The sequence below is a fragment of the Sphaeramia orbicularis genome, chromosome 13, assembly GCF_902148855.1.
Source record: "Sphaeramia orbicularis chromosome 13, fSphaOr1.1, whole genome shotgun sequence".
Lineage (NCBI taxonomy): Eukaryota > Metazoa > Chordata > Actinopteri > Kurtiformes > Apogonidae > Sphaeramia > Sphaeramia orbicularis.
Window position 1 is genome coordinate 51039536 of NC_043969.1, and position 25409 is coordinate 51064944.

General features: G+C 39.2%; 1 protein-coding gene across 1 annotated transcript in view; it reads right to left on the bottom strand.

Annotated features, from left to right (window-relative positions):
* Positions 1-25409, bottom strand: part of timm50 (translocase of inner mitochondrial membrane 50 homolog (S. cerevisiae)) — a 73103-nt gene that overhangs the window by 19485 nt on the left and 28209 nt on the right. Inside the window, exons 4-6 of the mRNA XM_030152803.1 lie at positions 22139-22160; positions 2850-2908; positions 1671-1790 (exon numbers count right to left, since the gene is read on the bottom strand). Of these exons, the coding sequence (XP_030008663.1) occupies positions 1671-1790; positions 2850-2908; positions 22139-22160 (201 nt within the window). The remainder of the gene's footprint in view (positions 1-1670; positions 1791-2849; positions 2909-22138; positions 22161-25409) is intronic.

A 25409-nucleotide genomic window follows, 5' to 3' on the forward strand; every position in this document is an offset into this window, starting at 1 on the left:
CAGAAGAACAGACGGAGGGAAGGAAGGAAGGAAAGAAAGATGGAAGAACAGACAGAAGAACAGATGGAGGGAAGGAAGGAAGGAAGGAAAGAAGGATGGAAGAATAGACAGAAGAACAGATGGAGGGAAGGAAGGAAGGAAGGAAGGAAAGAAGGACGGAAGAATAGACAGAAGAACAGATGGAGAGAAGGAAGGAAGGAAGGAAGAAAGGACAGAAAGATGGAAGAACAGACAGACGAACAGATGGAGGGAAGGAAGGAAGGAAGGAAGGAAGGAAGAAAGGACAGAAAGATGGAAGAACAGACAGACGAACAGATGGAGGGAAGGAAGGAAGGAAGGAAGAAAGGAAGAAAGGACAGAAAGATGGAAGAACAGACAGAAGAACAGATGGAGGGAAGGAAGGAAGGAAAGAAGGATGGAAGAATAGACAGAAGAACAGATGGAGGGAAGGAAGGAAGGAAGGAAGGAAAGAAGGACGGAAGAACAGACAGAAGAACAGATGGAAGGAAGGAAGGAAGGAAGGAAGAACGAAAAGGAAGGAAGGACAGAAGGAAATAGGAAAGACAGACAGAAGGTTCAGATCTGCTGCTGTCAGTGTATGGATGACTCTGCTGTGGTTCTGATGTCTGTTGATCCCTGATGCTGTTCTGTGTTCTATGACATGTTCTGGTGGTTCTGTTCAGTGTTCTGGTGGTTCTGTTGGTTCTGTTCAGTGTTCTGGTGGTTCTGTTGGGTGTTCTGGTGGTTCTGTTCAGTGTTCTAGTGGTTCTGTTGGGTGTTCTGGTGGTTCTGTTCAGTGTTCTGGTGGTTCTGTTCAGTGTTCTGGTAGTTCTGTTCAGTGTTCTAGTGGTTCTGTTGGGTGTTCTGTTGGTTCTGTTCAGTGTTCTGGTGGTTCTGTTGGGTGTTCTGGTGGTTCTGTTCAGTGTTCTAGTGGTTCTGTTGGGTGTTCTGGTGGTTCTATTCAGTGTTCTGGTGGTTCTGTTCGGTGTTCTGGTAGTTCTGTTCAGTGTTCTAGTGGTTCTGTTGGGTGTTCTGTTGGTTCTGTTCAGTGTTCTGGTGGTTCTGTTGGGTGTTCTGGTGGTTCTGTTCAGTGTTCTACTGTAGTGGTTCTGTTGGGTGTTCTGGTGGTTCTGTTCAGTGTTCTAGTGGTTCTGTTGGGTGTTCTGGTGGTTCTGTTCAGTGTTCTAGTGGTTCTGTTGGGTGTTCTGATGGTTCTGTTGGGTGTTCTAGTGGTTCTGTTGGGTGTTCTGGTGGTTCTGTTCAGTGTTCTGGTGGTTCTGTTCAGTGTTCTAGTGGTTCTGTTCAGTGTTCTGGTGGTTGTGTTGGGTGTTCTGATGGTTCTGTTTGGTGTTCTAGTGGTTCTGTTGGGTGTTCTGGTGGTTCTGTTGGGTGTTCTGATGGTTCTGTTCAGTGTTCTAGTGGTTCTGTTGGGTGCTCTGGTGGTTCTGTTGGGTGTTCTAGTGGTTCTGTTGGGTGTTCTGGTGGTTCTGTTCAGTGTTCTAGTGGTTCTGTTGGGTGCTCTGGTGGTTCTGTTCAGTGTTCTAGTGGTTCTGTTGGGTGCTCTGGTGGTTCTGTTCAGTGTTCTAGTGGTTCTGTTGGGTGCTCTGGTGGTTCTGTTCAGTGTTCTGGTGGTTCTGTTGGGTGTTCTGCTGGGTGTTCTGCAGACGTACCGACCACTCCGGGTGCAGCAGGACGTCTGTCAGCTCCAGAACCAGAGTGTAGGGGGGTTGGTAGTACGGTTCCTTTAACGGGTCGGGAAGAAGCTTTGGACTTGTTGGTTCAATGATCATCTATGAGTCAAAACACACACACACACACACACACACACACACACACACACACACACACACACACACACACACACACACACAGGTGTTTATTTTCCTTCTCAGACTCTTTTCAGTTGATTGTCTGTTTGTATGTGTTCCAGTGAACTGATAAAGGTCAAGTCTGAAACCCCAAACAGGAAGAAGGACTAAACCAGGACATGGAAACACCACCGACATTCAACACAGACAGTTCCAACAGACTGGAGGGAAAACCCAACAGGAGTCCAGCATGAAGCACTGGGACCATAGGGGGTCACTGGGGGTATTTTATACAAACAGAATTAGAATTATTATTATTATTATTATTATTATTATTATTATTATTATTATTATTATTATTATTATTATTATTATTATCATCATCATCATCATCATCATCATCATTATTATTATTGTTATTGTTATCATTATTATTAATAGTAGTAGTAGTAATAATAATAATAATAATAATAATAATAATGATAATATTACATTTTATTTGTAAGGTACTTTACATTTTTATCTAAAAACCTCAAAGTGCTACAGGCAGGGTACAATAAATACAATTAAAAGAGAAGTTAAAAAATAAAAATAGAGAGCAAATAAAACAGATAAAAACAGTAAAAAAAAAAAAAGTTAAAACAGGTGAAGCATGCACAGACGACCGAATATAGATATGCTTTCCTGAATAAAATCCAATCCAACTTTATTTGTAAAGCACTTTAAAAGAACCACAGTAGACCAAAATGCTGCACAGAAGAATAATTAAAACCAAAACAGAAGAATTAAATATAGAATAGACTTACACATAGAAACCGTACAAAAAAGAAAAACAGTGCTATACAGAAGAATAAATAAAACCCAAATAGAAGAATAAAATACAAGAATAGATTGAAAAACCAGAAAAAGCCATACAATTAAAAACACCAAAATAAATAAATAAATAAATACATATAATAATAATAATAATAATAATAATAATAATAATAATAATAATAATAATAATAATAATAATAACAGAACGGGAAGGTTTTCTCTCACCTGTCTGTAATCCTGGAAGTATTTATACGTTCGCTTCAACTGCTGGATGACCGGAGGTTCTGAAAAAAGATTCAAGCACAAAACAAGACCATAAAGTCACAATAAAAGATGACAACTGTGACACGATTTAAGACGATTTATGTTAAAACACTGAGACTGAAGTAGAAAAGACAACTGAACCAACTGAAGCATCACGAAGCTCAGAGAGAAAAGCAAAATAAAGACACTGATCACAAACACTAACGGGTGAGTCACAACAGTACAAATGATACAAATGGTACAAATGGTACAAATGATACAAATGATACAAATGGTACAAATGATACAAATGGTGAAAAAGGCATAAACACTGAAAATGGTGTAAATGGTGTAAATAGTGTAAATGGTATAAAGAGTGTAAATGGTGTAAATGGTATAAATGGTGTAAATGTTGTAAATGGTATAAATAGTGTAAATGGGATAAATAGTGTAAAAATAGTGTAAATGGTGTAAATGGTATAAATAGTATAAATAGTGTAAATGTTGTGAATGGTATAAATAGTGTAAATAGTATAAATGGTGTAAATAGTATAGTGTAAATAGTGTAAATGGTATAAATAGTATAAATAGTGTAAATAGTGTAAATGGTGTAAATAGAGTAAATGGTATAAATAGTGTAAATGGTGTAAATAGTGTAAATAGTATAGTGTAAATAGTGTAAATGGTGTAAATAGTGTAAATAGTATAGTGTAAATAGTGTAAATGGTGTAAATAGTGTAAATAGTATAAATAGTGTAAATTGTATAAATAGTGTAAATAGTATAAATGGTAAAATAGTGTAAATGGTATAAAGAGTGGAAATTGTATAAATAGTGGAAATAGTGTAAATGGTGTAAATAGTATAAATAGTGTAAATAGTATCTTTAGTATCAATAGTGTAAATGGTGTAAATAGTATAAATAGTGTAAATGGTGTAAATAGTGTAAATAGTATAAATAGTGTAAATAGTCTAAAAATAGTGTAAATGGTGTAAATAGTGTGAATAGTATAAATAGTGTAAAAACAGTGTAAATGTGTAAATGGTGTAAATAGTATAAATATTGTAACTGGTGTAAATAGTGTAAATAGTATAAATGGTGTAAATAGTGTAAATAGTATCAATAGTATCAATAGTGTAAATGGTGTAAATAGTGTAAATAGTATAAATAGTGTAAATAGTCTAAAAATAGTGTAAATGGTGTAAATAGTGTAAATAGTATAAATAGTGTAAAAATAGTGTAAATGTGTAAATGGTGTAAATAGTATAAATATTGTAACTGGTGTAAATAGTGTAAATAGTATAAATGGTGTAAATGGTGTAAATAGTATAAATAGTGTAAATAGTATCAATAGTATCAATAGTGTAAATGGTGTAAATAGTATAAATAGTGTAAATAGTATAAATATTGTAACTGGTGTAAATAGTATAAATGGTGTAAATAGTGTAAATAGTATAAATAGTGTAAATAGTATAAATAGTATAAATATTTCAACTGGTGTAAATAGTGTAAATAGTATCAATAGTGTAAATAGTATCAATAGTATCAAGAGTGTAAATGGTGTAAATAGTATAAATAGTGTAAATAGTATAAATAGTATAAATATTGTAACTGGTGTAAATAGTGTAAATAGTATAAATGGTGTAAATAGTGTAAATAGTATCAATAGTGTAAATAGTATCAATAGTATCAAGAGTGTAAATGGTGTAACTAGTATAAATAGTATCAATAGTGTAAATGGTGTAAATAGTATAAATAGTGTAAATAGTGTACGTGGTATAAATGTTGTAAATGGTGTAAATGCTTTAAATGGTGTAAATGGTATAAATCATGTAAAATGCTGACTGCTAATTATTTAACCCAGGCTGTTTTAGATCAACGGACAACAAAATCACATGATGGCACTGGCAGATATTTGTGTTTCTTCAGTGGAACATGTGAGTTTTTGTCCACTGAACACTTGGTCCTGCTGCTGTCGGACAAATGAAGGATCACAAAGGACAATATGTACCTCTAACATGTGGAGGACAAGAAGGAAAAAGCATCAGAAAAACGGAAATATTCCAAACAGCCTTGGAAATACTGGCACAGTACAAAGATTAGCACGAAACGAGGCAGTGGACTAAACTGAAAGTAACAGTTTTGGTTAATGGAACTGAATAAATTAAAAATGTAGACACACTGTAGGATGGACCCAGAATCTGACCTTTTTTTCTATTCTTCTGTTTTAATAAGTAGGATATTTTTGCCAGTGTTTGGATATTTTGAGGACTTTTATTGGGTTTGACGTGTGAATCAGTGAAACAACTTAACATCTGGACCGGAATGAACTGAGCCCGAGCAGATCTGGACGCCGCTAATGACAAAGCTACCCTCTGATGACGGCAACGATAAGAAACCTGTCGGCGTCCAGCTAATAAACCCCCCAGCTGTCAGCACGTTAATGACTAATAATAATAAAGACTTCATTTCCCATGGGGCCGTGGGCTCATTACTGTCCAAACAGGAGCACAATGGTGGCACACACAGGGACGCGTGTGCCTCTCTATCCTTCCATCTCTGTCTGTAAACACACACTCCGCTCCCAGGGGACTCAATCCCCCAGAGTTCATAGCGGCGTGCTGAAGCAGGAAGCACAGCCATCTGCCACAAGGAGCAGAAGACAAACCTGTACGTCTGAAAGTGGACGGAAAGACAAGAGGAGGAAGAAGAGTGGGAACAGGTGGAAAACAGACCAACACCGGTACACGTACACAAACACACCAACACCGGTACAAGTACACAAACACACCAACACCGGTACAAGTACACAAACACACCAACACCGGTACAAGTACACAGACACACCAACACCGGTACAAGTACACAAACACACCAACACCGGTACAAGTACACAAACACACCAACACCGGTACAAGTACACAGACACACCAACACCGGTACAAGTACACAAACACACCAACACCGGTACAAGTACACAAACACACCAACACAGGTACAAGTACACAGACACACCAACACAGGTACAAGTACACAGACACACCAACACAGGTACAAGTACACAAACACACCAACACCGGTACAAGTGCACAGACACACCAACACAGGTACAAGTACACAAACACACCAACACAGGTACAAGTACACAGACACACCAACACAGGTACAAGTACACAGACACACCAACACCGGTACAAGTACACAAACACACCAACACCGGTACAAGTACACAAACACACCAACACCGGTACAAGTACACAAACACACCAACACCGGTACAAGTACACAAACACACCAACACAGGTACAAGTACACAGACACACCAACACAGGTACAAGTACACAGACACACCAACACCGGTACAAGTACACAAACACACCAACACCGGTACAAGTACACAAACACACCAACACCGGTACAAGTACACAAACACACCAACACAGGTACAAGTACACAGACACACCAACACCGGTACAAGTACACAAACACACCAACACCGGTACAAGTACACAGACACACCAACACAGGTACAAGTACACAGACACACCAACACAGGTACAAGTACACAGACACACCAACACCGGTACAAGTACACAAACACACCAACACAGGTACAAGTACACAGACACACCAACACAGGTACAAGTACACAGACACACCAACACCGGTACACGTACACAAACACACCAACACAGGTACAAGTACACAAACACACCAACACAGGTACAAGTACACAGACACACCAACACAGGTACAAGTACACAGACACACCAACACCGGTACAAGTACACAGACACACCAACACAGGTACAAGTACACAAACACACCAACACCGGTACAAGTACACAAACACACCAACACCGGTACAAGTACACAGACACACCAACACAGGTACAAGTACACAGACACACCAACACCAGTACAAGTACACAGACACACCAACACAGGTACAAGTACACAGACACACCAACACAGGTACAAGTACACAGACACACCAACACAGGTACAAGTACACAGACACACCAACACCGGTACAAGTACACAAACACACCAACACAGGTACAAGTACACAGACACACCAACACCGGTACAAGTACACAGACACACCAACACAGGTACAAGTACACAGACACACCAACACAGGTACAAGTACACAACCAGGTCTGGGATACAAAACTATAAGGACTAATCTAGTTTTATATTATGGGATAAATATCCGTGCACTGGTTCGTTTGGGTTCAATTATTATCTTTGTTTCTAAAATTACTCACAGGTGGTTTTCTACTGAACTTATATCAACACTGATTCTTTAAAACATTTCTATCCATGACTCTGATTTTAAATAAACTTTAATGGCACTGTCACAGAAACTATGAAAATGTGTTGAGCAGCAAAAACAGTAAGTGCAAAAAAGACTGTATTAAAAATATCACACAAAATACTGAAAAATGTAAAAAGTGTATGAAAACTACAGGATAAAATATTAAATACATAAAGTACATAAAGTACAGCAAAAACTACTGATATATACAAAAGGCTAACTCTGGACTACAGATGACAAATATGTACAACAAATAAAGATATATACAGGACATTTAAGATATATACAGGGAATATGTAGGATATATAGAGGTAATATACAGGAAATACAGTACATATACATATAATACGGGTAATATACAGGAAATATAATGTGTATATACAAGTAATATAAGATATATACAAGTAATATAGGATATATATATATATATATATATATATATATATATATATATATATATATATATATATATATATATACATATATATACATACACACACACGGGAAATATAGGATATATACAGGTAAAAGAGGATAAGAGGATATATACAGGTAATATAGTGTATATATAAGGGAAATATTGGGTATATGCAAGTGGTGTAGGAGATTTACAAATTAAGATTAAAAACATGTTCTTCCTCTAAATTTCTAAAATATTGTTTGTGCTCTGACTGTACATAATAATTTTCTACCACAACTAAGAAGAAAAACGAGCTGTGAAAGACAGAATTAAAGCTGTGTTCGTTCTCAGCAGGAGTCTGATAATGTGGGGATGATATCTACTTAAAACTGTCTACATACAACGGAAATCTAGACCTTAAATCCACCTTAAGGCTTTAGGCCTGTGCTTAAGGTGGAATCCTCCTCATTGATTGGTTATTGTCAGACCAGCCCTGGGATGCAGAAGAATGTGGAAATACACTTGACATGAAAGTGGCGTTTTCCTCTGATGTAATGTGTGTGTGTGTGTGTGTGTGTATGTGTGTGTGTGTGTGTGTGGGGGGGGGGGGTAGGCGGATTAAGCCAGGCTTTTATCATGCTAATCAATAGGGGCAGGGTAGGTACCGGAGGATGGGGGGGGGGGTTGTGAAAAGAGGATGACAGGAAAAAGATGGTCAATTGTCCATCAGTTTCCTCTGAGAAGGAAGTCCCCAATAAATCACATTTACATCAAAGTTCACACACATATTTCACTCTTTACATGTAAATTATAAACTATATGGACAAAAGTATGTGGACACATCATGTTCAAAGCTGAAGTATGTCCTGTTCATGAGGATCGGACAAAGAAACATCAATATTTACTTAAAACTGAGGTGAAAAAGACACAAAGCAATGAAAATATGAAAAAAAGAGCTAAAAAAATGAACGAAAAGAAGCACAAATGAGATGAAAACTTAACAAAAATGACAGAAGAACAAGATTAAAATGAGACAAGAAGGAAAATAACATGAAAAGACGAGAAAACATAGTAAGAAAACAAAACAGAAATTAGACAAACACAAAAACAAGAAAAACCAAGTCAAAATGATCCGTATTGTAGATTTTTAAACAAATTTTGGATTATTATGTTCATTATGTTGATTATGTTTATTTTGTTCATTATCTTGGTCTTTTTTACTCATTTAAAAAAAAAATCTTCATTTTGTTGATTATTTTGGGCTTTTTGCTAATTTTTAAAATTATTTTCTTAATTTTGTTGTTTTTTTACTAATTTTTAAAAATTATTTTCTTCTTTTTGTTGTTTATTTTGTTGTTTTTTACTCATTTTTAAAAAATCCTTTTCTTCTTTTTGTTGTTTATTTTGGTGTTTTTTACTCTTTTTTTTTATATTTTCTTCATTTTGTTGATTATTTTGGTCTTTTTACTCTTTTTAAATTACTTTCTTAATTTTGTTGTTTATTACCTCTGCCAAGGAGGTTATGTTTTTGCCAGGGTTTGTTTGTTTGTTTGTTTGTCTGTCCGTTAGTGTGCAACATAACTCAAAAAGTTATGGACAGATTTGGATGAAATTTTCAGGGTTTGTTGGGAATGGGATAAGGGAGAAATGAATAAATTTTGGTGGTGATCGGGGGTGGGGGGTGGGGGGGCACTGATCAGCCTTGGCGGAGGTCTGCGCTCTCCGAGTGCTTCTAGTTTTGGTCTTTTTTTTTTTTTTTTTACTAATTTTTAAAAATGTCTTCATTTTGTTGATTATTTTGGTCTTTTTTTTACTCATTTTTAAAATTATTTCCTTCATTTTGTTGTTTATTTTGGTCTTTTTACTCATTTTTAAAATTATTTTCTTCATTTTGTTGTTTTTTTACTAATTTTTAAAAATTATTTTCTTCTTTTTGTTGTTTATTTTGTTGTTTTTTACTCATTTTTAAAAATCCTTTTCTTCTTTTTGTTGTTTATTTTGGTGTTTTTTACTCTTTTTTTTTTTATATTTTCTTCATTTTGTTGATTATTTTGGTCTTTTTACTCTTTTTAAATTACTTTCTTAATTTTGTTGTTTATTACCTCCGCCAAGGAGGTTATGTTTTTGCCAGGGTTTGTTTGTTTGTTTGTCTGTCCGTTAGTGTGCAACATAACTCAAAAAGTTATGGACAGATTTGGATGAAATTTTCAGGGTTTGTTGGAAATGGGATAAGGGAGAAATGAATAAATTTTGGTGGTGATCGGGGGTGGGGGGGCACTGATCAGCCTTGGCGGAGGTCTGCGCTCTCCGAGTGCTTCTAGTTTTGGTTTTTTTTTTTTTTTTTTTACTAATTTTTAAAAATGTCTTCATTTTGTTGATTATTTTGGTCTTTTTTTTACTCATTTTTAAAATTATTTCCTTCATTTTGTTGTTTATTTTGGTCTTTTTACTCATTTTTAAAAATTATTTTCTTCATTTTGATGATTATTTCAGTCTTTTTTACTCATTTTTTTTGATAAACCAAACCAAACTAACCGATGCAATGATATTTATCCCAAAATAAAACTACATGATGACTTTATTATTATTTTGTATCCCAAACACTTGAAAAAAGCCTGAATTCAACATGTCCACATACTTTTGTCCATATCATTTATACTATAGCTAAGTGATTAGTCGGTCTGGGATGATATTTATCATATTATTATCATACGTGGGTGCTGATTTGATTCCATATTCCTTTTTTCCCATTTCTATATAACTAGACATGAAACTGCGTATTAGAGACAGCGATAACCATGTGTTTTTTATTTGTGTGACTAAAAGTGAAATTACTGTTTATAGGAACTTTTATTAGGAAATCTTGAATATGTGCTTTGAAAAGTCTTGGACAAATAAAGTGTGAAATGTGTGAGGCTGTTTTCATGTCTTTACACTTACAGACATGTTGTTTTTCTCCATCGTCGTGACCCCGTCCTGACCCTAAATACCCTCGTATCCATTTAACGAGTTCAGAGACAGTGGATGGAGCGGCAGCAGTGGGGCTCCTGTTTGTCACATGTACTTTTAGGCTTTGGCTTTTGCATAGACTCTGACTAATTGGACTGTTTGGATGTGAAATAATTGGAATTCCTGTGTGTGATTCATGCTGATGATATTTGGAGGAGCCCCCCCACTCCCCACCCAACGGTCTTCCTTTCAAAGTCAGTGTGGACGCTTTGTGTTTGAGGCCTTAACTCCACCCGTTTGTCAGATCTCAGTGGTTGGTGTTTTTCACACCGTCCTGGGTGGGCTGGTCTGGTCTAAACAACGGTCCTCCCGCTCTGAAACTGACGGATCCGAGACAAACCAGGACGGATTCAACACATGTCCACCAAATCTGACTGAGGTCCATCCAACATCAGCCTGAAATTAGACTGAGGCTAACTTTACTGACGCACAAGGGAAATGACTTTAGTCACAAGAGTTCAGCTGTAAACAGAAAGACTAAAGAAAAAAGGAAAGGATACGGAGGTGGGGAGGAAAACAAGGAGGGTGGAGACAAGGAGACGAGGAGAAGGGTGGATGTGGTGAGGAAAACAAGGAGGGAGGAGAGAAGGAGACGAGGAGAGGGGTGGAGGTGGTAAGGAAAACAAGGAGGGAGGAGACAAGGAGACGAGGAGAAGGGTGGATGTGGTGAGGAAAACAAGGACGAAGGAGACGAGGAGAGGGGTGGAGGTGGCAAGGAAAACAAGGAGGGAGGAGACAAGGAGAGGGGTGGAGGTGGTAAGGAAAACAAGGAGGGAGGAGACGAGGAGAGGGTGGAGGTGGTAAGGAAAACAAGGAGGAAGGAGACGAGGAGAAGGGTGGAGGTGGTAAGGAAAAAGAGGAGGGAGGAGACGAGGAGAAGGGTGGATGGGGTGAGGAAAACAAGGAGGAAGGAGACGAGGAGAGGGGTGGAGGTGGCGAGGAAAACAAGGAGGAAGGAGACAAGGAGAGGGGTGGAGGTGGTAAGGAAAACAAGGAGGGAGGAGACAAGGAGAGGGGTAGAGGTGGTAAGGAAACAAGGAGGGAGGAGACAAGGAGACAAGGAGACGAGGAGAAGGGTGGATGTGGTGAGGAAAACAAGGAGGAAGGAGACGAGGAGAGGGGTGGAGGTGGCAAGGAAAACAAGGAGGGAGGAGACAAGGAGAGGGGTGGAGGTGGTAAGGAAAACAAGGAGGGAGGAGACAAGGAGACGAGGAGAAGGGTGGAGGTGGTAAGGAAAACAAGGAGGAAGGAGACGAGGAGAAGGGTGGAGGTGGTAAGGAAAAAGAGGAGGGAGGAGACGAGGAGAAGGGTGGATGTGGTGAGGAAAACAAGGAGGTAGGAGACGAGGAGAGGGGTGGAGGTGGTAAGGAAAACAAGGAGGGAGGAGACAAGGAGAGGGGTAGAGGTGGTAAGGAAAACAAGGAGGGAGGAGACAAGGAGAGGGGTAGAGGTGGTAAGGAAAACAAGGAGGGAGGAGACAAGGAGACAAGGAGATGAGGAGAAGGGTGAATGTGGTGAGGAAAACAAGGAGGAAGGAGACGAGGAGAGGGGTGGAGGTGGCAAGGAAAACAAGGAGGGAGGAGACAAGGAGAGGGGTGGAGGTGGTAAGGAAAACAAGGAGGGAGGAGACAAGGAGACGAGGAGAAGGGTGGAGGTGGTAAGGAAAACAAGGAGGAAGGAGACGAGGAGAAGGGTGGAGGTGGTAAGGAAAACAAGGAGGGAGGAGACGAGGAGAAGGGTGGATGTGGTGAGGAAAACAAGGAGGAAGGAGACGAGGAGAGGGGTGGAGGTGGCGAGGAAAACAAGGAGGTAGGAGACAAGGAGATGAGGAGAAGGGTGGATGTGGTGAGGAAAACAAGGAGGAAGGAGACGAGGAGACAAGGAGATGAGGAGAGGGGTGGAGGTGGTGAGGGAAAACAAGGAGGGAGGGGACAAGGAGACGAGGAGAAGGGTGGAGGTGGTAAGGAAAACAAGGAGGAAGGAGATGAAGAGACGAGGTGAAGGGTGGAGGTAGTGAGGAAAACAAGGAGGAAGGAGACGAGGCGACGAGGTGAAGGGTGGAGGTAGTGAGGAAAACAAGGAGGAAGGAGACGAGGAGATGAGGAGATGAGGAGACAAGGAGACGAGGAGAAGGGTGGAGGTTGTAAGGAAAACAAGGAGGAAAGAGACAAGGACAAGGGTGGAGGTACTGAGGAAAACAAGGAGGAAGGAGACGAGGAGAAGGGTGGAGGTGGTGAGGAAAACGAGGAGGGAGGAGACAAGAAGATGAGGAGAAGGGTGGAGGTGGTGAGGAAAACAAGGAGGGAGGAGACGAGGAGAAGGGTGGAGGTGGTGAGAAAAACAAGGAGGGAGGAGACGAGGAGAAGGGTGGAGGTGGTGAGGAAAACAAGGAGGGAGGAGACAAGGAGAAGGGTGGAGGTGGTGAGGAAAACAAAGAGGGAGGAGACGAGGAGAAGGGTGGAGGTGGTGAGAAAAACAAGGAGGGAGGAGACGAGGAGAAGGGTGGAGGTCGTAAGGAAAACAAGGAGGAAGGAGACAAGAAGACGGGGAGAATGGTGGAGGTGGTGAGGAAAACAAGGAGGGAGGAGATGAGAAGACTGGGAGAAGGGTGGAGGTGGTGAGGAAAACAAGAAGGAAGGAAAGGAGGAGACGAGGAGGGGGTGGAGGTAGTGAGGAAAACAAGGAGGAAGGAGACGAGGAGACAGGAGTAGGAGGAGTAACAGGAAGGACAGAAAGAAGAGAACGAAAACAGAAAAGACAAAATGATAAAGAGAAGCAGGAATTCAACTGAAGGAGAACAGAGGAGGAAACAAACATGCAGAAGATGGAGGGATGGAGGGGGTGGAGAAGGGGGTGGGCAGAGATAAATGTTGGGGGGCCTCCTCAAACAAAAGCAGAACTCAGCCTGACATCTGCTGCACAGAAAACACAAAATATGAAACCAACAGAACCAGTGTGTGTCTGTTCTACGTGGATCAGAACCAGCTGAATGTGTTCTATGTCAGGTTCTGTTCCATGTTCCAGTCCTGGTTCTGTTCTATGTTCCAGTCCTGTGGTCTGGACGCACATCAATCTAACTATAGAAGTGGGCGGGACTTTCACTGGAGGAGAACTCAACTCATCCAATCAGTCCATATATGACTTCTATCAGTGACCAATAGGAACTAGACTGATGTTTGGAACCATTTACATGTTCTAAAGCATCAACAGATGGACCAGTAGAAGGAAAGGAACAGTTAGAATATTGAGACAAATTCTTTTTTTGTCATTGCACTTGATTATATATTGACATTTAGTTTGACACTGATGCCTGTCAGAGCAGATAAAAGTTTAAATACAAACAAAATAGACTCAAAGTATAAAATATAAATAGTAAAGTTAAAATAGGAAGATACGAAAAATACGGAAATGTGAAGAGAAATTTACAAATTCCCCCAAAAAGTCAAAAATTTGTTAAAATCTAAATTTGTCAGAACTGTGAACCGACTTTGTCCTGATGATAAATATTAGAAATGAATCCATCCAGTAGTTTCATGAGACTGTTTTGCTACCACAGACAAAGACGAGGAAGACACCGGACACAGCGCCCCCCCCCCCAATCACCACCAAAATTTAATCATTTGTTCCTTGTGCCAGTATCAACATTTCCTGAAAATTTCATCCAAATCTGTCCATAACTTTTTGAGTTATCTTCCTAACAAACAAACAAACAAACCCAGATGAAAACATTATCTCCGCAGTTACACTTGGCAGAGGTAATAATTCCAACATGTTTACTGATCGAGAGGACTGGTTCATGTGGACTGTAATCTACAGGATCACCAGGGTCCAACCAAACCACTGCGTCCAACAGGAGGAGGCGTCACATTGGCTGGTTGCCATGGTGACAAACACTCCTCTGCATCAGTCTTGTCATGAATGCCGCCACTTGGCAGACAAACAGAGTCTGTATCCAAACATGTCCCACAGGACACATCCGTCCATCATCCTGCCCTCCGCTCACCTTCTGCTCCTCCCTGAGGAGGGGGAGGGAAGGGGGCGGGGCTTAAGGAGAGAGGAGGAATGAAACGAGAACCTGAGGAGGATGAAGAGCTGTGGAGGAGGTGGAGGTGAGATTCATCTGTGCTCCCAGTGGGACCATGAACTTTTACCCTGGTCCCTAAGCTCATCAGGGATGATTTGGTCTGGGTCCCAGAGGTCCCAGAGGTCATGATTGGCCGTCTTTACTCGGACTAGGACTGATGGGAGATATGCAGAAGGACGTCTAGAATAAAAGTCCTGTGAGGTCTTCATCCACTGACCACTGCCTCCCATTAATGTTTTAATTAGAAATGACTAAACAAAGCTTTAAAACTTGTCGTGACCATATCAGGATCCAAACCAACAACCTACCATGACGACAAACAAACCTCATCTACTGTTAGTTGGACCAGACATGTCCGTCCATGTGTAGATCTGTCCTGGGGCTGGACCATCGGATCATCTGAGGTAAATGTGGTCCAAATGTGACCTGTATCCGATCTGTTACAGACCAAACTCCCCCCACATCATCTGGTACAAAATAAAGCAAATAAACGACACAGTGCACAAAACAAACCAACTGAAGTTTGAATGATCAACATTATGAACCAAACGTGAGCTTGATTTTCCTACTAAATCTATTAATAATGTCTAGAGCTGCAACCGATTAATCGACTAGGTGCTTGAAGTCAATGCAAAAAGTCCCGATTTGATTAATCCAGGGGTGTCAAACTCATTTTGGTTCAGGGGCCACATTCAGTCTGATTTGATCTCAAGCGGGCCAGACCAGTAAAATAATGCCTTAATAACCTATAAATAATGACAAATCAATGTTTTTCTTTTTGTTTTAGTACAAATAAACCCCCAATAAAATTATGAAAATATTTACATTTTACAAAAAAGATGTGAATAACCTGAAAAAAAAAAATTTTCATTTGAAAAATTTGTGCAATTTTAACAATATTATGCCTTGACTTATTATTTATACATGTACATTATACACAGTGTTACATAAACATTTGGTAACAGGCAGAATAGTGTTAAAATTTTGGAGTTTGGAACTAAAATTTGAACAATTTCTACAATATTAACACAACTATAGATCACAGTGGATCTATAAATGCACAAAACATTTAGTAACAGGCAGAATATTGTTAAAATTGCACATTTCGGGTTGTTCATCTTTGTTTTTATTTATGTATTTATTTGCGTTTTATTGTGAAAGAATAGTTTTGTAAATGTAAATATTTTCACAGTGTGATATTTTTTTTCACTTACATTTTTTCCATGTAATTTTTCACAAGGAAAATTTGTAGTTGTCATTATTTATGGGTCATTGTATTGTTGTTTTTACTGGAGATCACATTGGTCTGTATGTGGAACCTGAACCAAAATGATTTGGACAACCTTGAATGTTCAGGTTAATTTTTGCACTTTCATCCCAGGGGCCGGATTGGAACCTTTGGTGGGCCAGATTTGGCCCCTGGGCCGCATGTTTGACACCCCTGGATTAATCAACTCGAATTGATTGAAGGGAGATATTCTATTGCAGTTTTCCTGAATTGAAGCTTCTTGTGCGTCACAATAAGCGTCCGTGTGAAACACAACAGTGGAACCAATGTTTAACAGCAGAGAAATGAAGGAAACAAAGCTTTGATTGTGGAGAATTGTGGTTGAATGATTTTTTTTGGATCACTTTGAGTCGATTAAATCGGTTGCAGCTCTAATAATGTCCAAAAAAACAGATTTTCCAACAGAAGCGTCCCCATTTCGACCAGTGATAATATTCACGGAACACCTCAGATCCATTGGGTTCTTCCCCCTGGGAGTCCACTATGGTGGTTATGAAGGAGAAGAAATCCAACCAAATCCTTCAAAGTTATCGACACAACACCAAGAAGATCCAACAGCAGCAGCGTTCAGAGTAAAACCATTCTAGCCCTGAAACTCCATTATGGTGATATAAAAAGATTTATTCCTCTACAATGTTAAAAAAAAATATTGATTGGTTTCATTTCAAAGTGTTTCTTCTGTTTTTCATCGTTTCAACATGAACTCTCAACCCTGTGTTTTTCAGAGCAGGTTGGATCTGCGTTGTCTTTTCCACGTCCACCTTAAATAAATGCTGGTTCTGTTGGTAAAACAGGAGACTTTAGGAGGTTTCAGGACTTCCCATCATCTGCCACATGGACGCTCTGGGTCTAAACGAGTTGGGATCTCCTTCTGCCTCCAATAATGACTTCATCAATACGTGTGGGTCCACCTGTCTGAGTCCACTGCCATAAACCCCCTGAGGTCCAGTCTGTCTTCATGTGTCCACATCAATTCCTTTGTCTGTGTTTATCTGTGTCTGTAACTTTATGACCCGCTCTGTCCTGTCTATCTGTCCTGTCTGTCTCTAACCTTTCCTAAGTGATTTATCACCATTTGTCATAATATTATTCTCTGTATTTTGAATTATTTCCAGTGTAAATCCTGTATTTTCTATATTTAATTCACTGATCATGTCAATGTTCATAAAAGCTCAGTTTAAAATTGATGGATATTATGTCAAAAACAGGGAAAACATGAAGAAAAATTGACTTTCTCAGTCAAATCTATCATTACCTCAACATAAAAACGAACGTCTACAAAATTATTTTGTTCATGACACTTATTATTATTTTTTCCATTTTTATTTATATTATTAAAGCTCAGATTATTTTTCACTATTTGTTTTAGGTCAGAATTCAAAAGTTGTAGATTGCTGCCTGATTTTTAAAATTCTGATCCATCCACTAAAACCATCCCATAATAAACAGTGTTAAATTCCTACACTAACACCCTTCTACCAAGTGAGTACAAAATACACATTTAACATTTGACCTAGAACCAAAAATAATAATAATATGAACCAATATTGGTATTAATCACTGACAGATGACAGGAGGAAGTAATAAAAAATAAATAATACAATTTATATGTAGAATATTGAAAAAAAGAAAGTTTTTTGTATCAAAAATACAGTTTGTTTCCATTGCAAACATGACATTTAAAGGGTTAAAATATAACAGTTACTATTTGGTGTTTTTGTTTATGGATCAAGCTGATGAAACACAAAAAAACTTTTAAAAGTTAAAAATAAACTGCATGAAAAAACTGACATTACTATGGTGCTGTGCAGATGATTTGTTTTAGGTGATTAAAGGACGTCTATAGGCAGGAAAACGAAGAGTTAATTTCCAGAAACATTTTATTTTGTGAAACATGTCATTATGTGGATATAAAAGACTGATCTGCAGCTGTGAGACTGATCACATGGATCACCCAGACTGAGGCTCCGCCCACAGCAGGTCTATTAATGCACTATTTGGATTTTTGGGTGAAATCTGATTTTTTCATGTGTTTGTTCATATTCCACATTAAATGTGACTTCTATCAGTTTTGAGTCTGAACTGAATGTGACCCTGAAGTGACCTACATGCACTAAAGAGGTCCTGATGGAATACGAGACCACGCAGACACACACTGTGTTTATGGAAGTTACACTCCTGAGACGCAGAACTGTGACGTTTGTCGCGTTTCAATGACGTAAAGGTCGGAGAAATATGATCTGACATTGGAAAATATCAGATCCGTATCAGATTTAGGACCACATATGAAAGTGGTCTGGGTCAGATGTAGGACCACATATTAAAGCGTTGTGGGTCAGATTTAGGACCACATATGAAAGTGGTCTGGGTCAGATGTAGGACCACATACTAAAGCGTTGTGGGTCAGATTTAGGACCACATATGAAAGTGGTCTGGGTCAGATTTAGAACCACATATGAAAATGGTCTGGGTAGGACCACATATGAAAGTAGTACGGGTCAGATTTAGGACCACATGTGAAAGTGGTCCGGGTCAGATTTAGGACCACAAATGAAAGTAGTCCGGGTCAGATTTAGGACCATATATGAAAGTGGTCTGGGTAGGACCACATATGAAAGTGGCCCGGGTCAGATTTAGGACCACATATTAAAGTGTTCTGGGTCAGATTTAGGACCACATATGAAAGCGGTCTGGGTCAGATTAGTGCTGTGCAGACTGTCTGTAACAGATCAGATCCAGGTCATATTTGGGTCCCATTTGTCTGCAGTGTGAACTCAGCCTAAGGTGTTGAAGGTCCAAAGTCCAGATGACCAGATAATGGATGGATGCAGTGACTGATGCATTGATTGATCGATCGGCTGATGAACAGCAGGAGGGGTGTGAGTGCTGCCGTTTATGGCCTGGGGGACACAAAGGTATTGACGAAGGGTTTATAAGTACGCAGCGGGCCATCAGAATTCGTTTAAAGGAGTTTCTGTCGCGGCAGATCGACCCGATGGAACCCACCCACCGCCTCCACATGTCCGGTATGGATTCTTCAACGCCCCCTTTAAACAGCACATCCACCCGTTAACTCTGACCATCCACGGTTTTACACAGCCTGAGCCCATCCACATGGTGGCCCAGAGGTGCAACAGCCCAAAAAATGATCTACTATAAAGAAAAGACAACAGCCCCCAAAAATTATCCACTATAAGAAAAAAACTAAAGACTCTTTACTAATTCCTCTATTGCCACATTTCTACTACATCGAACCAGTTCAACTTGTCTCGTCTCCCTTTGTTGTGAACCTCATTTCTTTTTCCCTAACTTCGGAAAATTGTATTTGAGGGGGTACGACGTTTGTTGCCCGCACCAGAACCGGAACAGGGCCTGGATGAAGTCCTGGTGTTCATTCTGCCGCTACATTCACAAGTGCCGCTAAGTAGCGAATCAAATACGTGACATTACTGCAAATGAATCACATGCTTTGGACAAATGTTTGAGCATGTTGGAGGGATTCCAACCTTTAGAAGAAATGGAAGCTTTGCTAGTGTTACAGGTGACTCTGGTGTTGTCTGTTGAGACCATTTCTGCCTCAACGCCAAGTTGGCTACGTTCTGACCAAAACAATGCAGTATACGCGTGATGTCATCGCGCATGCACAACGAAGGCGGAATCGATAAGCAGAATTGTTAAGCAGGCAGGCAAACGATTCCAAGGAATCTAGCTACTGGGAACTGGTTCTCAAAAAGAACCGGTTCTTGATTCCCATCCCTAACTATCGCCATCATATAATATTATTTATATGAATTCAACACTAAAACCTCAATAAGACGCTGTTAAAAGTCATAAACATCTTCCATGTCTCTCTCACCGACTGCACTCTGCTGCTCTAAGCTCCGCCCACTTCCACCCCTCCCCCTCTGCCAATGCAGACCTCTACTCTAATGTGTTCCACAGCAGTTTTATACACTCCCACCCATCCTGAGCTGATTATTGAAGAGCCGTCGGACCAGTCTGTCCTGGTGCCACATGTCTTTGTCCAAGTCAGTGAAGTTAATGGAAACGCATGTGGGTGTTTTGGTGTTGTTGTTTTGTTTGGGGTGGGGGGGGTGAGTGATGGGACAGGGGCATATGGGGGTCTGATCCACAGCAGTTGGCAGTGCCACAGGGCCTCCGTGGACTCATCCATCATTCAAATAAACGCTGCCAAGGTGTCAATGAAAACCCCAACAGAGCCCGAAATCCAACACAAAGGCAGCGTTCAGCCTCTACCTGATGGTCCACAGTGGGTTCAAAACACACACACACACACACACACGCACACACACAGGCTGAGTGATCAAAACACACACACACACACACACACACAGGCTGAGTGATCAAAACACACACACATATCAAAACACACACATATACAGGTTCACTAATCCAAACACACACATACAGGCTTATTTATCAGGACACACATCAGTTTAGTCTGGAGTTCTATTCTATTTATACCAGGGGTGTCAAAGTCAGTTTAGTTCAGTCTACCATGATCTAAAGTAGATCACAACCAATAAAATAATAACACAATAACATTCAAATAATGACAAATACAAATGTTGCTCTAAGTTTTAAAGTAAAAAAAAAAAAAAGTCAAATTATATAATGAAAATGTTTATATCTACAAACTATCCTTTAAAATTAAATAATGACAACTTATTATTTTGGTTTTTTTAATAACTACAACTCTAAGTTTTATATATGGCCCATTAGAAGGAATGCCCCATTTTTAATATTTTGTAAATTTGTCAAAATTTAAAAAAAAAATCTAAGTTTTTGTGAAAGTGAACAAAAAGTGAATGAGGTGTGTGGTCAGAAAACACACGACAGGAGGTGGAGCCGTGGAATAAATGATGTATGACAATGAGCCACTGATTATATAGATATTAGCATTACGGTACAAGAATCCACACCCATCCACTACATTTAGCATAGCACTGATAGCACTGGTAGCACTGTTAGCATTAGCAGCACTGTTAGCATTGGTAGCATTATTATCATTGGTAGCACTGATAGCATTGGTAGCATTACTAGCATTGGTAGCACTGTTAGCATTGGCAGCACGGATAGCATTAGCAGCTCTGTTAGCATTGGTAGCATTATTAGCACTGTTAGCATTGGTAGCATTATTAGCATTGGTAGCACTGTTAGCATTGTCAGCATTGTTAGCACTGTTGGATTTTAACTTGTCATACTTTTGTGCTTGTTCAAGAGTTCATTTCTCTAAATAAACTTATTTCATGTCTTAATATTAAGGCAGTGGCTCTCAACTAGGGGGGCGCAGACACTCTCCTGGGGGGGCATGAGCGCATGGTGGGGCACGAGTGACACTGTTGTGCGTGTGCATGTTAGCGACTACTGTTGTACATCACAACATTATAAATCACTTGGGACCTACTCTCTCATCATTTGTGGGGGTGGGGGGGTGTATATTGTCTGGCACATTGCCACCCCACCCCCCAGTTGCAAGTGTGTTTTTGGGGGTAGCAGGTATTCAATGACAAGGTGAGGGGAGCTCACTTTCTCACAGCTTTATCTACAGAGTTATGACCCACCATAAAACCTCCTCATACAGGTCCAACATGTTACTTCTAAGATTTACATAACACCCCCCCCACCCCCTCCACACACACACACACATTTTTTCAGCCATGGGGGGGGGTGCAAGTAGGCTCATGGTGCCGGTAGTGGGGCATTGTTGAAAAAAGGTTGAGAAACCCTGTATTAGGGTCAGAGAAGGGACTTTTTTAACCTCCTCAGACCCAGGAAAGGACAAGTTTAGGATTTTTTTCATTAAATAATAATCGATAGTGGAAACATCATGATGCAACAGTTTTTTCAGATGCAATTTTATTTATTTTTATGGAGTGTCCTTTGTGGTGAACAGTTTTAGGAATTTTTAGTGTAGAGCTGTGAAACTTGTCGACAAACGTGGACAGTAAACCCATAGCTGGTTAAAGGAGGTTATATATGAGCTTAAGATCAGAAACTAATTATTATTCAGTTTCGAGTCTGAAAAGAACCGTTTGGGAGTGTCTTTAGAGTAATAAAAGTTAGAGAATGGAGATATGAGCACATGAAAAAAGGGAAGTTCTGTCTGCATATACACACACACACTAACGGTCTGGAATCAAACGTACCTGTGTCGAACTCATCTGGAATCTGTTGGAAATTAAAAGACAAGGGTTAAAACATGCGTTAGTAATAGTTAATCAATAATCTATCACATTACTACTGATCAAAATGTGTCACCATAAGACTTCACATCGACTTAAATCTGTAAATATTTGGTTCTTGTGATGCGGATCAAGGTTGGTGAATAGGTTTACATGAGTGAAAGTGGAAACAAACTTAAATGTAGAAGAATTTTAATGACAACTGAGTGACATGGACATGTTTGTGTCTAATGACTAACAGGAGATTAATTAACCCTTAAAGACCCAAATGTCCGCCTTTAACCCTTAAAGACCCAAACGTCCGTGTTTTCTTGTTTTTTTTTCATAATAACCTTTGAATTTACTCTGAGCTTTAATGAACATCTACATGATCAGTGAATTAAATATAAAAAAATACATGATTTACACTGAAAAAAATCTAAATAAAGAACATAATATTTCAATAAATGGTGATAACTCACTTCAGAAAAGTTAAATATAGACAAAAATTCACTTGAACTGACACAAAAGTACCATTGGTGTGTGAACTGAACTAGAACTGAAGCAGATCATGAGGACATCTAGAAGATGAAACCAACAGAAACCAGAGGATGAAAAGGAGGTTGAGTCAGGACTCCACCTGGTGGTCATGAAGTACAACTACAGCCCAGTGAAACCTGACAGTGGACCAAGAACAGAACTGAACTGAGACCACTGTTATACTGTCATGTGATTCCACCTAAAGCTCTTCCCTTTTAAACACATGTTAAATAGGAAATATTGATGTTTCTAAACTATATGGACATAAACATGTGGACACATCATGTCTACAGCTTTAAGATGTTCATGAGGATTGGACATGAAAAAAACATCAATATTTCCTTAAAGTTTAATGGTAGATTTTTCTTCCTCAGTCAGATGTGATGAAAGCAGATGGTTAGATGAGGAAGAAAATTATTATTTACAGTCAGAGCAGGAGAAATATTAGAGACATTTAGAGGAAGAACATTTAAAATCAGAGTCATGGAGAAAAAAAAACACCCAAAAACCCCAAAATTTATGTTGATATAAATTCAGTCCAAACCATCTGTGAGTCATTTTAGAAACAAAGATAATAACTGAACCCAAACGAACTAATGCACTGATATTTATCCCATAATATAAAACTATATTCTGACATTAGTCATGTTTGTTTTGTATCTCAGACCCCTGTGTTGTGTGTCCACATACTTTTGTCCATATACTGTACATCAGTGCATCTGAGTTACGACCAAAGTCGTAAACTTTGCGACATTCGGTCATTGGTGACAGAACAGACGGTCACATGCAGCTGCTGGTTGTGTCTTTTTGTGTTGTGTTTTGTGTGTCTGTCTGGGCTGAGGTGTGAAAGTGGCCGTTAACTCCTCATTGACACCTCAGTACAACTGCAGGGGTGCATTCTGGGAGAGCAGGAGGACAACCAGTTCCCACAGTCCAAATTCAAAGGGACAGAACGGAGGCTGATCGTGTCCTGTTTGATCTAAACCTCAGTGGTTCCTTTCCCATTGACCCTCAAATAATGTGAATATAATTTGCGCATAAAAATTTGTCTAATGGAAAAAATGACAATTTTACTAAAACTCTTGTTTTTTGCTCCAGTTTTGGCACTTGCAAGAGGTGTTTTTTCATAGTTAAATTGGTATATGGCACAAACTGTAATGGATAGATAGACCTTTGAGTCCAACTAGAGTCACATGACCAAAACAAACAGATGTTGGTGGATGTTAGGAAAAGAAAAGAAGAGTTGAACCCAAACGTGTGTGTATGTGTGGACACAGCAGGAAAGCACATCAGTTTAGAATTTAGTAGGAGATAGAGGAGAAACCAGCATTCTAGATTCAAAACAACACAGATTTATGTTCATGTTTATGGAAGGACTTGTACTGACATCTACCAGAAGAAAGAAACTAATCAGCACATTTGGGATTGAATGGAAACTTCTACTTTCTGTTTTTATGTCAGTGGTTCCAACCTTTTTTTCCTCCCGACCCCATTTGAACATCACAAATTTCTGTCGACCCCACACATTCATAATAGAGACATTATTTTTGCTCAAATTAATTTGTTTTTGATCCTGTAACAATTTTCTATATTATGTTTCAAATCCAGGTTAATGTTAGAGGACATTTAGTCTATATAATGTATATTATTATGGATGGAGGCAGTAAATCCAGGTGTAGATTACTGCACAAAGGGAGAATTGGATTTCCCTTGGTCAGGATATGTACAGTCAGTCCAGCTTGGATGTACAAGGCTGACAATTAATACTGAACAAACAAGAACTCAAACTATGAATTATGAAAGAGCTGCAGCATCTGAAACTGACCACAATGAACATGTGACAGATAAACAGAACCACAGTGCTGCAGTTTCACACTCACAGTTTGTCTGATATGGATTGGGATTGGCTCTGTCAACTCAACACAGATTTTATTAGTAAGTTGTTTTTTTTGTTTTTTTAATCAATTACTAGAAATTTCAGGCAACCCCATTTGAATTCCAGGTGACCCCAAGGTTGAAAAACACTGTTTCACCACATTTAGTAAATATGGGTAAAGTTTAGTGCAGATGTCCGATGGAAAAGTGACTATTGTTATTATGTTACTGTACATCTGTGCAGGTTCCAGAGTCTGTAATTAACACCTGTTTCCATCATAAATGTATTGAGGACGAAGGGAAGGATTGACGTTAAAGGAGTTTGATCAGATCTGTTTGTTTAGGACACAGATGGAAATCTGTCAACCAATCAGCACCTGGTGGACGGTTGGATCTGATGGCATGTGTTCGATACGTACTGTAGGAAACAGACGGAAAGATCAGTGTTTAATATTAACTTCACCAAATTTGGACTATTTTATTTGTTTAGCAGGGAGTGTGTAAGTAAAATGAATAATGATTAACATTAATTACAAAATGAAGAAGGTTGTAGATGTAAGTTTTTATGTTCAGTTAATGATAGTTTTGCTGAAAAAAGTCACTTTTTCTTCAGTTTTCTCTGTTTGATATACCAGGGGTTCCCACAGTGGGGTACTCGCACCCCCAGGGTACTTGGAAGAACCCCAGGGGGTACTGGAAATAAATAAATAAATAAATAAATAAATAAATAAACATTAAATAAGTCATCATGTACCGAATACAAAATAAATAATGAGAATTCATGCAGAAATATAAAACACAATAAATACATTCATATAATAGTTTTATTGTCAATCATCCT